Source organism: Lipophrys pholis (assembly GCF_963383615.2).
Source record: "Lipophrys pholis genome assembly, chromosome: 9".
NCBI classification, from domain to species: domain Eukaryota; kingdom Metazoa; phylum Chordata; class Actinopteri; order Blenniiformes; family Blenniidae; genus Lipophrys; species Lipophrys pholis.
In genome coordinates, this window is record NC_137639.1 from 21268030 (window position 1) to 21281848 (window position 13819).

General features: G+C 40.0%; 1 protein-coding gene across 6 annotated transcripts; it reads right to left on the bottom strand.

The window, feature by feature from the left end:
- Nucleotides 1–89: 89 nt before the first annotated feature.
- Nucleotides 90–11486, bottom strand: znf384b (zinc finger protein 384 b). Of its 6 annotated transcripts, none has more exons than XM_080472524.1 (11): nucleotides 11243–11486; nucleotides 8639–8706; nucleotides 7768–7996; nucleotides 7151–7264; nucleotides 5216–5412; nucleotides 5036–5118; nucleotides 4137–4361; nucleotides 2629–2796; nucleotides 2412–2490; nucleotides 2153–2311; nucleotides 90–2008 (listed from the first exon to the last, which is right to left on the bottom strand). In XM_080472524.1, the coding sequence occupies exons 2-11, from the start codon at nucleotides 8702–8704 to the stop codon at nucleotides 1619–1621; spliced, it is 1710 nt and encodes a 569-aa protein (XP_080328650.1). In that variant the 5' UTR covers nucleotides 8705–8706; nucleotides 11243–11486; the 3' UTR covers nucleotides 90–1618. The 6 variants fall into 6 exon arrangements, with proteins under 6 accessions (XP_080328650.1, XP_080328651.1, XP_080328653.1 ...); XM_080472525.1 differs by having other exon boundaries at nucleotides 5216–5346; nucleotides 11243–11470; XM_080472527.1 differs by lacking the exon at nucleotides 4137–4361 and having other exon boundaries at nucleotides 5216–5346; nucleotides 11243–11470.
- Between the last annotated feature and the right edge of the window lie 2333 nt (nucleotides 11487–13819).

Genomic DNA, 13819 nt, shown 5'->3' on the forward strand with positions numbered 1-13819 from the left:
GCAGAGCAGACGACCATAAAACAATAAACATACCTGGAGCACAGGAGACCGACAGAATTTCTCAGCAAGCAAGCCCAAGATCCACAAATATGGGGGTGGGGGATATGTTGTTGTCCCCAAAATATTTAATACAGCTCAGAAAGACCCACAAAACGACAAAATGGGACTCAAAGGGACATACAACAAAGGTACATTGGCCAAATAAAAAAGGCTGCGAATACATGACACATGCAAAGCAACCAAAATGAGATGAAAAAAGAAACCATGTGTGATTCAAAATACTCAAAACAGAATGCTAATAACCAAATTGACATGCAAAGATATAGTAACACAAATAGATTGAAAAAATGAAAGAATACAAAAATATAAACTTACATGATCATTTCAAATAACTGATGTTTGAACTGCCTCAGAGTTCATTTAAAGAATATATCATTTTGTGTCATATATTTGTTAATATGCATGTGGGTTTCACTTATATCCAGAGGTTTATTTGTTCATGAACATTCAAAGCTACAGAGGCAAGTGACATTAATTTTGTTTGTATCATCCAATATCCATGAAAGTTTTTTGTTTTTTTAACAGATTTAATGATTAATATGAATTTGATCACAATATATCCAAACAAATCATCAGTTAATGCTGTTGAGACACTTGAATAACCTTATTTGGCACTAAAGTCAAACAGAAAAAAACCCCTATTTCATAAGTTTATTATATTTTAAGCAGAAAAAACAAACTTCAGATGTGTCAATATGTCTATAAAGAAGTATTATAAACATTGTTAACATGGTAGTAGAATAGCAAGAGCACGTTTGGATAACATGATTTTGAGGACATACACACAAAGCAGTACAATAGGATTACATGAAACATGAACTGGCTCATTACCCCTCTAAAAGTTTAAAGGGAAGCCTGCATATGTATGTCTACACGTACAGGACCACTTCTGTTAAACACAATCATCTTTGAGAAACTGGGAGTACACATCTTTATATACTAGATGCTATCTTTTTCTTTCTTGAAGAAGAAATAACCTCTTTGTCCCTTTTAAGATTAAAAAGATTACGGGCATGTATGTTACAACATTGCAGAGGTGTAATAACATTGATGTAAAAACTGAAAGTCTCTGTATGAAAGTATAAAAAATTACTTTCACAGTTAACTGCCAATTTCATCAATAGAGAGACCATAAATTGCAAAATTGTCTTAAGGAAGAGCAGGAGGTGATAATAAAGAGAAGCACTGTGTCTTACACGCTTCCTGTTATAAAACCATCACTGTGATGGACTGAAACATACTTTATTGCAGCCTTTACATGCATTTTCTACTCAGACAGGACAACTAAGCAAAACGAAAACATATCAAACAAGGCTGAGATTGAAAGCAAGACAACCTTAAAAAAATAGAACAAAATCATATAGTTTTCAGTATACTGTGTCCTCACATAATTTGTCCCGTCTGCCTAAAACCGTCATTCAGGCACAGTCACATGTTCCAATGTTTCTGCATCATTTTAGTATTGCTTTAATCCTTAAGACTCCCCAATTGTCTATTTTGTGTTTTCTTGATAAAATCCAAACATCCCCACATCCCACACACCCTCCTTTCATCGCCACTAAGAGTTGAGGTGCTCCACTTGAATGGTGGACGCTGACACAGTGAGACAGAGGTCCTTGTGAGAAGTAATATCAGCCACGCTGACCGGTTTGTACTGGAGGTCACTGGCAGACACGGTCTTATACTGATGCAGGTCAAATGGACAGGGCATGCTCTCTGTCTGGGGGTAGCTGCTCTGGCCCTGTCCCTGCTGGCCTCCACCTGCTGCTCCACTCCCACCTCTCCCGGATCGACTTGGTCCTCCATCTGCACTGTCTACCCGGCTTTGAGCTCCAGCCCGGCCCTGGGCCTGGCTTTGGTTCTGTTGTGCTGCCCGTGCTGCGGCGACTGCTGGTGCAGTCAACTGGTCTGGGTTGTGTTTCTCCATGTGTTTCACCAGATACGTCTCCTGAGATGAGGGGAGGATAGGTAAAGGGGAAACAGTGGACACATGACTACACGGTGTAAAGTAGCTGCCAGGTGTCTGATGCCAGTGAGGCGATTCATAGTGTTTCATGTAGAAATGCTCTCCAGAAATGGACATTTGTCTTACTGAGGTATAAGTGCGATTGCAGAGACCACATGAGTAGATCCGGGCATGTTTGACTGTGTGTGTGGACATGTGCACCTCCAGGCTTGCTGAATCTATGTATCCCTTATTGCAGTTGGTGCACTTGTAGGGCTTGTCTTTGTTGTGTTGACGCCGGTGGGACTGCGTAAAAAAAATGTATTAAAGCACAAATAAAATACTCTGTGAGACAGAAAATAGCAACAGATCATACACAGAGGAAGAAAACGGAGTTCTTCCAAACCTGTAAATTTGACAGTTGCGTGAAGGATTTCTCACAGCCCAGGTGCGTGCACTTGTAAGGCCGATCTCCTGTGTGAATTCTGCATAAAAACAAGCAAAAAAAACAAAAAAAACAACAAATGCATATACAAACACAGACTCCTGTTTCTTTCAGTGATCTCACCTGGCCGCAGAAAAACACCAGCACATGAGAAACCCAAGAGCCGCGCTTGACTTACCTGCTGTGCTGCTGAAGGTGACTGAGCTGTCTGAAGCACTTTTGGCAGTACGTGCAGGTGTACGGTTTCACTCCGGTGTGGATGCGAATATGTTGGGCCAGGTAGCTCGAGTTGGCAAATGATTTTGTACAGTGGGGACACTTGTGGGGCTTCGACTCCGTGTGGTTCCTAATGAGGGCGGGCAAGAGGGTGAAAAACACACAGGATGTAAGGGAAAAGGTGAGAGAACAAAACACAACTTTAATTAGTACCAGCATTGATCCAATTGTAGTAGGATGCCACACATGCACATCAAAATATGACGCAGCAGTAAAAAAAATAATAATTATGGGGCTCGTATCTGGAAAACTTCATTCAAAACTGATAAATATATATAAAAACTACTTTCTATCATTTTACCAAAGGTTATAGTTTAAAAGATTGCATTATCACACAAACATTAAACAAAATCTCAAACATTTCAATACAATACATTTGGAAACATTATTAAGAATTTAACTGTTTTGTCGGATATTTCTCCACCGATTCAAATATTAATTGAAATTGTGACAAATTAGGAAAAGCATCTGATCTTATGACACCATCTTTTATTATTATGACTTGTAAACTAAATGTATCAAGAACAAGCAAAAATTACTTGAAATATTTTTGGCAGAAAAAAGATCTAAAACATATGCTAGTTTCACCGTCTGAAATAAATTAAGGGCAAAAATTTACCATTTCCATTGTTTTCTGTGGATCATAATGGTTCTATCATAGTTTACGCACAACTGATTACATTTATGAAGTTTTCAAATGCATCAGCTCAGATCAACGTGCGTTCCACAGATTAGAGAGGCGGTTTTAAGGTGACGAAAGACAAAAGGAAACATGAAGCATGACAGCAGAGTGTTGCAGCAAAAGGTTTGTATCGTATGAACACTGAATGAAAGAAAGTGAAGCACTGATGAGTAAGTACACCAAAAACAATACCCCAATGGTACAATGGCAGCAAGTCAATAACTTCTTTTTTTATGTGCCTTGAAAAGTGTTTGTGTATTTGTGTTGATGGAAGAAGAAACTGGCAGAAGAAACAAGAAGACATGCAGAGAAAAGAAAAGCAGGTGACAGCAAAAAAAAAAAAAAAAAAAAACACCCCAAAAACGGCATGGACAAGATAGCACAGAAAGGCAAGAAATGAGAAAAGAAAGGAGGATTATTAAGACAGAACACCATGCAGCTTAAATATCCATTCTGATTATCGTATAAATTATGAAAACTCTTACAGGCAAAGTCCCAACATGAAAAGGTGTCATTTAAATTCCATTTTTTTTTTTTATAAATGTCACAGGATGGACCGGTAGCATGCAAGCCTATATCCACATGACAATGTAATATGCATCACTCTACTCTCTTTCCCCCCAAAGACGAGGGAAAAGAACATGACAGCAGTGTGGGATTTTCAAAAAGGGGACAGGCAGTATGGTAAGGGGCTGTAAGAGAGGGAGGGGGGGGGGGGTCCGCAGTACCGTGTGTGCTGCTGTAAGTGACTGAGCTGCCTGAAAGATTTCTGGCAGTAGGAGCAGGTGTAAGGCTTGGCCCCGCTGTGGATGCGAATGTGCTGGGCCAGGTAGCTGGAGTTGGCGAATGACTTGGCGCAGTGAGGACACTTGTGAGGTTTGGCCTCTGTGTGCGACTTGGAGTGGATCTGCATATCAGACTTACTGAAGAAGGTCGCCGCACACATCCGGCACCTACAGGCGGAGAGACAAAGAAATGGGAGGACGGGATGGAAGAACAGGAGGGAAACACAGAAGAGAAGACAAGAAAAGGGAAAACAAAATGGGGAGGGAGGTGGGGGGGGGGACAGTTGAGCAATGAACCACAAAGAGAAATAAGATAAGACAGGCAATGAGAAGAGAATTATATGAGACAAGAGAAATCAATGAAGAAGTAAGTAGGTCAAATCAAATGTAGGAGACACATCCAGACGAAATAGGAAGACGTTTAGGGAGAAGTTAGTGAAAACCAAACGGGGGGAGAGAAGGTTCTGTAACAGTGAAAGAGCAAGACAACAGGAACAAGACTCCAAGAGCATGCTGTATCGAGAGGACAGCAGAGGACAGGTTCATGTCGAGTGTGTGTGTGTCGAAGCAGAGAGCATCTACAAAGCACTAACAAGTTTGTTTTATCAAATATATTAAGGGATACAATCAACTAACAAGCAGCCACATTCTGCCACGACATGCAGTGAGGAGTGTTCGGAAGAAAAGCGTCGGTGTGTGTCAGAGGCAAATATTCAGCAGTGCCTAGTTGTAGTCAATAAAGCTGCACATATCTTTACTAAAACAGTTGGATCGCATTCCACAGCCACAGCAAAGACAAAAACAGAGCTGCACAGCAGGTGCTCGCATTCTTCACACCGTACCTGTATGTCTTAGTGCTATCTTTATGGCCATCGTCATTTGACAGCTCATATGGGTCGCCACTATGATGCTGCAATGAAGCCACCTACGAAAACAAAAAGAAGAAACAGCTTTTATATGTTTTATTGCATAACATTAGACTGTTGGTCATTATACTATGGCCGTTTACAGTTTAGTCCTACCTGGCCACCAGGCGTCAGATGGGCCAATATCAAAGTTTCACTTCCGGGTCCAACCCTCGACAGCGTCGTCACCTTTTTCTTTCTCCCTCGCTTGGAGGGCGCTGGCATCACCACAACTCCCTCTTTCTTGTCTACAACAGCAAATGAAGAGGAACGAATATTCTGGAAATGAACATCTGTTGAAGTTTGGAAACGCCCTGTGGAAAAAATCTCAATTAAGTCTACGTGTCACCGGCCAGCTGGTCCGCGGCGAGGGTTCAGGGGCCACATGGAGGAAAAATAGCTTCAGTTCACTCCTAAAATTTGGAATTTATCTTCCCGATTTTTTACTTGTTGGAAAATGAATTTAATTTCAGATGAAAATGGATTTACATTTTGATATTCATTCATTCTTAATAATACAAATGTAGTTCTTTGGTAGTATTCTGGTAATAGAACTCATGGTAATACAAAACCGATATCATATCATTTGCAAAGGCCTTCATTATTATTTCATGTTTTTATTGTTAGAAAAAATAAACACAACTAGTTTCAATCTGCTATACTTGAGGGAAAAAACAAACAAAAACACAGATGAATAACCCTTTGAACTGATTTGTACGATTTATTCATGCTCATATTCATTTTCCCACCATGTAGAACTGCCAGCTTGTGCAGCTAAATGTTTTTCTCGTTTCTGGAACAATGATCTCTTATTTCAGTCTGTTTTTATGAGGGAGTTTAATATGCATTTATGATTTTTTTTTGTTGTTGTTGTTCTTCTAAAATATGTGACTCAGATTAGCGGCTCGTTTTCTGGTATTGATGCTGTACAACTCGCCATCTTTACAGTGTATAGCATAGCTCAGAGATATCAGTAAAAACATAATCAAACTGTATTTTCTCTCTTACAGCAGGTTTGATCATCTTCAAAAGGCTTAAAACTGCATAAAAAGCTGCAGCATCGTATGTGTTTTTTCTTTCACTTGAGGCATCACATCTTGAATCAGAGCCTCAAGGTTTGAGCTTTAAAACAAACTCAAGTCACACTTTCACGCAACCTTGATCAGTGATGCAATCCAGTGACTTCTGAACCTCGGTTCCTCGTTTTTACAGCTCACATGGAGGTAGTTATTTTAATGTAGGCTTCAGACCCTATGATCCTCGTCTGAGCAGGGCACAAATAGAAAATAGATGAGGAAGTAAGAATGTTGCTTTTTTGGGCAAAAGGAGATCACGGCACATGCTGATTTGCCTAAATTCACCTGAAAGTTTTAAACCCTGTTGTATATTGTTTTATCTTTAACTAGAATTTTTGTATTGTATATATTTGTAAATCGTTTTGTCTTTCCTTATATCTTGTTTTTTTATTATCACAGTTATATGGGAGGTTGACAAGACCCGGAATTGCATAGGAAAATAAATCTGAAGGATTTAAACTCATAAAAACTGGTTTCTTGACATATTTTTTAAAAAAACAATTTTTTTTTTGCAAGAAACCACAAAGATGCAAATGGCTCTTTACAGAGTCCACACAATGAGTTCCTAAAACGTGTAAGGAAAATAGAAGCGAGTCAGGTTGACCTACAAGTTCCTTTGTGAGACAAACAAAGAGAGAACAGGTCATACAGCGCTGTGCCAGGAAAGAAACCCCAAACCTTCTCAAATTTAATCTGCGTATTGAGTTTTGTGAGTCCGTTTATCAGACATCGTCCCCAATTACACACTGTGAATATCTACATTTCCTCTATTGAAGAGTCTACAGTTTATTCATAATATTGTAATACTGGCGAGTCATTTACAACAACTTTGCTTTGATGACTGACTTTCCTCAGAATAAGTCCGATCTTATCTTATGGGATGTATCATGCAGCAGTAGTGTGGTATCAGTAAGTGTAGAGCAGCGGGAAATATCTGGTGGTCAGGGAGTGACTAGTGTCATCGTCTCCGTCTCACCTGAGGAATGAAGAGCTGAAACGATCATGGTTGTTGCTGGATGGCCAGAGACAAACGACTGAGAGGAGGTGGGAGAGACTAACGTTCCCTGAGGAGTCGTAATCACCAGACCAGCTGCACGAAGAGAGACAGAAACCGTCAGAGATGGAGAACGAAACAATCAATTCCACAAACAAGGAATTCGGTTAAATTTATAAGAAAACAAACAAGCAAACACAGAAAACGGAAACTTCCTATGACTGCTTTTTCAGATGAAGTGTCCCCAAATGTCATTCTGCTTCCAAACTGCATTGGCAAATGCAATTTTCGTGTGACAACTTGAACCTACAGAGTAAGTGTTCCCTTATTTGGGAAAAAGCCCCGAGGATGTAGCATAAATTGCGAGGCACAGCTGCTCACTTCACCCCAAGTAGGTCCTCTGGCAACGTTTGTTCTCATAAACTAAATCATTTAATGCACTGCTGTTATTTTATGATTCCGAATTCAACTTGTGGGATCTGGATTCAGCCCCGGTTGTTGCCGTCGTTCTGTTCCGAATTCACATATCATGTCAATTGTGTCTCGGAAAAGGAGAACGAGGTCCTCGGAGGCTTTTTCGTGTGCAGGAACAGGCCCACCTGCTGTCATGATGCCGGTGGAGGGGACAGGCAACACCGTGATGTTCTGGGTGCTGTGAGGAGGGTGGAGGTGTGCTGCACTGCTGGCCTGCCCTCCTCCATCTGTCTTGGCTCCTGGCGTGGGGATGGTGAGCAGAGCGGTCTGGTAGTGGGAGGAAGAGGACGAAGGGAAAGACGCATTCTTTTCCTGCTGCTCTTTCATTTTGTTCAGGAACATGGCATTCTCAATCTGTGGGGTTAAACAGGACATTGGTGAGCCGATGACACAGGCCGTCATTGTTCTGGATCATCTAACAGATCCAGCTCAGTATACAGTTGTGTGGATCGCAATAACGAAAGCCGCAAATCAAATGTGCATCCATTACAAGCAATTCGCTTTCATTTTGAAGGTGGCAGCGTCGGGTTTTTAGAGGGCATGGTTTCCAGTGTGTGGGCCTGCCTTCACCTATATTAGCTGTGCTGAAAGATTTCAATTTTAATGACCATTATCAGGAAAGATATGCAAGGAGGTGATCGTCGCAGAGCAGAAGCAGAAGCTTGTTAAAACAGTGTAATATTTTGCCTCATAATAGAAGATATATTTACATCAAGCAGAAGTGAGTAGCAGTGAAAGCTTAACCCTTCACAATGAGCCCAGTTTGATTCTAAATTGGCCTCTTTAAGCAAAATGAATTGCCCACTCCTTCTTCAGGTGAGACAATTTATAGAAAATGTGATGACCGATTCAACGCTTCATGATTCACCATTTATTTTTTTAAGTGCATTAAAATTAAACTCTTACATGATGTCCATGTGAAAATGGCTTCCAATCATAAAAACAACAGAACAATACAGTACACTGTGAACTGAGGAGGGTTTTTTTAAGCCTTACCTGTCCTGGCACAGTGGGAACAGGAGACCAGAAATATGATGAGTTAAAGTGAGAATCTTCCATCATTTCTGCAAGAACACAAAGAAAAGCATGACAATTTTAAAGCGTGAAAGTTTACGTCGGTTTAATTTTCTTCTGTAAATTCAGTAGATTCAGCTTTAAAGCAAAACATTGTCGGTTTAAATCAGAATCACATAAAATCTTAGTGTTGAAATGTGCTGTTGTGTTTAACTGTTATTTGTAGACGAATGGAGAAAAATCTTAAACATAACCTGATTCACAGCACATTAAACAATAACACATCATTTTCTATTATTACCAGGTCGTGAATTGGTTCCACAAGTTCAGTTTTGTTGAACACTTTGAAGCTCAGGATTGGTTAGGTCACGCATTCATTAACTTTCTATTTCTGTATTGAGACGAGAACAACTCAGATACTGATGTGGTTTATTCTCATGCACTAGAACGAGGAGGATGTCACTGCTGTCAGGACCTACGAGCACGTGGAGTATTTCCTAATACCGTTCATTTAATTGTCGCTTCACTTTCTCTGATTGTTAAAGAAACTAGGAGGTAATACCAACAAGGGCAGGTTAAAAGAAGGTTTGACGCTGATCAGGTCTGGTTGTGTATTATAACTGAAATAATTGAGACAAATGCTTCACAGAGGATTCATCAACTTATTTTAACAAATTAGATTCTCAACTGAAAGTGTTGTCCAGTTTCTCAAAGCTCAACACAACGATTCACTGAGCATCCTTAGTTATCTTAGGACTTTGGTTTTAAGACACCTTTCAGGTTTTGGAAATGGCTGGTTCAGTTTTTCTTGAAAACAATTATACGAATAATCAATAACGTAGGAATGTTGACTTTACACTTCTATGTAACACCGTCACCAGATGGTGATGAAACCACTGTAAAGCCACGATCAGTTAATAGAATTCACATCTACATATATGAAATGACTTCTGCTTTGGGGAGTTAAGCTGCAGGAGCTAAATTATTAGAGTCAGGCTGTTTTCACTTTAGTTTCCTACTGCGTAAATAATTAGAAAATAATCTACGCTCAAGCACACATCCTGTCACATTGACTGGCTTCTGGGCACTCTTGGAAACTTTCCATTATTCCAGTATAAAGTTCCCAGTTCGTAAGCATTAAGGTATTGTTGTTATTATTATTACTGCAGTTTGATTTCTGTATCTGTCATTGTTTTCAGAGAAATGCATCGATATTAAATAACGGTAAACTGAACGAAATGCCTCCAAGTGACAATTAAATGTAAAAGTCGGGATAAAAGAAAACACTAAAGAGTTATTGAAAAGAGACCTTATCCTAGTTAGTGGTTAGTAGTTGTAGTACAGTCCAATTTTGAGTAATCTCCCCTATCTATTTTAAATCCATAATGTTATGATATTTTTTATTTTTATGTAGATAATTCCATCCATCCATCTTCTGTACCATCTTATCCTGTTCAGGGTTGCGGAGATGTAGGCATTACATCAAATTAAATTAAATCAAATACCTCAATTTAAATGAACTATATTCATTTAAATGGTTCCCCTTTACCGTACTGCATTATTCCCCAGCTGTTGGACTAATAAAACGTCTAATATATTATAATAAAGGGAAATGTTAAGATTTTACTTGCGTATTTAATAAAAGTACTTCTCCTTGTAATTGGGTACATTTTAGGCAATCCAACAGTAGTTGTACTAGGATAATTATTTTCAGGTTCTGTATTTTATATACTTTGTTCTACTTTTAACCTGGATATCTCACACAGGTAAATTGGATGAAAGTCAATAAACATAAATACTAACTTTCTTTTCTTCACCTGTCATTTTTTAACGATCTTTTTCCTAATAGATGTGACTCTTTTCTTGTACGTTGAGATATTTTAAGAAACGTATTCCTACTTTGAGTAGACTATTTAACAAAAGGTACTTGTAATCGAGTACAACGTATACAATGAAACTGTACTGACGTCTAAAAGACACTGGGGCCCACAATTAGCACCAACAACTGTTAATTTATTCATGTACTATTAATCTTCTGATTTGCACTGAGCAGTTAGTGACAGTACAGGGAAGTGATCTGGCTGTACTGGAGTGAAACGTTGTCAGTGTTGTTTCCTGTAAAGAAAGCCTGGCTCGTTTCACTTATTGGCACCCGGAGCGCCTCCAGTTACTCAGCTTTAACTTTGTTCTGCAGAGTCGCGCCGCGTTAAATAAACAACAACAGGCCAAACTGTTTTTTTAAAAAAAATAAATAAAAAGAGGGATAGATTTCGGGTCTAAATCGTGTTTAGAATAAAGCGCGACTCGACAGCTCGACTCCATTTCATCTGCATGCATGTAGCAGTTAATCAGGCCTGTTGTGCTGAACGCGGAGCGGCGGTGGAGCCTCCTGCCCGGGGAGAAAAATAACAAGCAAAGAGGGGAGAGAAAAAAAAAAAACCGAAGGATAAAAAAAAAAAAAAAAAAACTGAAGCGACGAGGAGGAAAAAAAAAAAAAAAAAAAAAGCCAATAGACCATCCTGACAGACTTCCGGCTGTGGGGTGGAGAGGCGGCAGCAGTCTGCAAATCCGCCACAAAATTATTACCGACTGCACGAAGCGGAGCGCCGTTCACCGGGACCGACGGACCCGGATCCTCCACAGGGCCCCGACCGCCGGGACTCCGCTTCCAAATCTGTCCGAAAATACCTGCGATTCTCTCAAGTTTCTTCCTCCTGTCTTCACTCTCGCTTACTCTTTTTTTTTTTTTTTTTTTGGTTTTTTTTCCTCCGGTGAGCCCGCAGCTTCGTCTGAGCTTCACTTCCTCCGGATAAGGTCGTCAGACAAAAGGAGTGTGTGTGTGATGATGTCACTTCCGCCCGCACAGCCGCCGATCACTCACAAATACGTCCCAAAAAATGGTTTAGAATGTCTTTAAATCACCGGAGTCGTATCGGCTACAGTGGAAGAGCTGCTCTGCGCGGATATAAAGCCTCATTCTTTCTCTGATGTGTTTCAAATTCAAGTTATACAAAAAATACGGACAGCGGTGGTGCGTTCACGTGCTGTCGGAAATAATAGATGTCTGTAGGTCAGAAGTGTCAAACTCATCTCAGATCAGGGGCCACAGTTTTATATGGAGTGTTATCCAAACTAGTAAATTGTGAAGGGAAGCCTTTTTGTGGATTAAAAATGCTGAACTTCAGAGGTACAATAAGTATCGTCTTAAGCTTAATCAAACATCACAAAACCTGAATGAGTCCTAACGTGTCACAATATAATTCATCTTCTGTGTCGCCTTATCCTGTGCAGGGTCACGGGGCACTGGAGCCCATCTCAATTAACTGGGCGAGGACAGGATACACCCTGGACAGCTCACCATGTCACACACAGAGACACAGACAACCACACTCTCACATTTGCGAGCAGTTTTGACTCACCAATTAGCTTCACATGCAAGTATTTTGATTTGGGGTTGGGGAAGAACATGCAAACTCCACTTAGAAAATTTTATTTAAAAGACCATTTTATGATGGGCTGACATTATACCTGCTAAAGTCATTAAAGTCATAGTCTTAACCCTCCTTGGTAAATGATTTGTTATTGTACGTCATCATCAAGTTATATTCACAGAGATAAATTGATTACCAGTGACATAATACAATTGCATTAAAGTAACACAATACTTTTGAATAATATTACCTTTGAGAAATCAATTTGGCATTGCAGTTGAAATTCAGGTACTCTGAAGATGACAAAATCACTTTATTGTTACACAACAAATTGTTATTACATTCATTGGAAAATGTGTTGAATCAACATGATTATTTGAATCAGTCTAATGTAAATGAAATATGGTTTGACAAAGCAGTAAAGGGGAAAAGTTATGTCAGTTCAAAACAACGTGATCACGTGGGACTGATGTACACATTAAAATTAAGTAACTGGAAACTTTTTTTTTCTAGTGTGGGTATTGTCTGACTGAAACACTCTGGCCGACAGATGTGTGAACAAAGGAAGTGGTAAAAACATGATCTGACTCAATCACGTTATAAAAATGTCATTACAGTGTGCCTGCAACAGTTGTCAACAGAAACGCAGCCACAAGGACTGAGTTGAAAATTCAGCAAGAATAAGGCTGAACTGGAAAGATATAGAAATGAGAGCTTTTTCTGATCCGTGGGAAAGAGGAGGTACAGGACTCATAAAGATAGTGGTCTTAGTGTTGTGTTGTTGCCCTGTTGATGATGTTACTGTGTAATGTTACTGTAATTGCACGCAGGGCCCTATCTGGAACTGTTTGGCTGTTAATGGTGAATTTGTAGAAGGCTGTGTCACACACTCCAACCCCAGTCAGCGTCAGCTTAACAAGTCAGTGTGAAAAATAAAGTTTTTCAACTTGCACCATCCTGTCTTACCACACAAGTTTGACTCTGCCTTGATTTTAGCTGAGGTCCTTGTATTTATATTGTGTTTGTGCTGCACTATCTTTGTAAGAAAAGTGCTCTAGAAAGATTGATTGATAGATTGATTTAATCAGTCGAGCTGCAGGAGGAAGAACACAAACAATACCTGAAGTTTTGAAGTTGTATAGTCTCTGTGATGAGCAGGCATTTACCCCCGGAACCCACACAGAGCCACTTCTCTTCTTACTAAAGCCAGGCACACACTGCAATATTTTTTAAAATCTTCACATATCGAGAGACCACACACTTGATGATGACAAAAGACAGATCGCACAACATCTTCCTCCTCTGATCTGATGGTGTGTGGTGAACTACGGAGCACACCACACACTAACCGATTCTTCAGCAGAGTATCAGGCTTTCTGACTTTGGCTGCAGCAGCAGTGTTGCTTTCAGCCTGGTTGGCTTTCATACCAGTACTCATGACGTCACACACTGTGCTGCTCGGCTCCTCTCGGAGCAGAACACACTACAGGACTTCTCGTCGCAAATATTGAACATGTTCATCATCGATGATCTCTCCTTCCGTGACCTTCCGAATGGATCGGACCACACACTGCAGGAAAATCAGACACAATTATTTATGCAGACATCAGACAATCGGGCCTGTACTCCCCATGCTCAGGATGAGGAGATCGGGACTTAAATCGGCCCGATTATCCTGTAGTGTGTGCCGGCCTTTAAAAGAAGAGCTTAAAGTCTGACGAAGGACAAACTG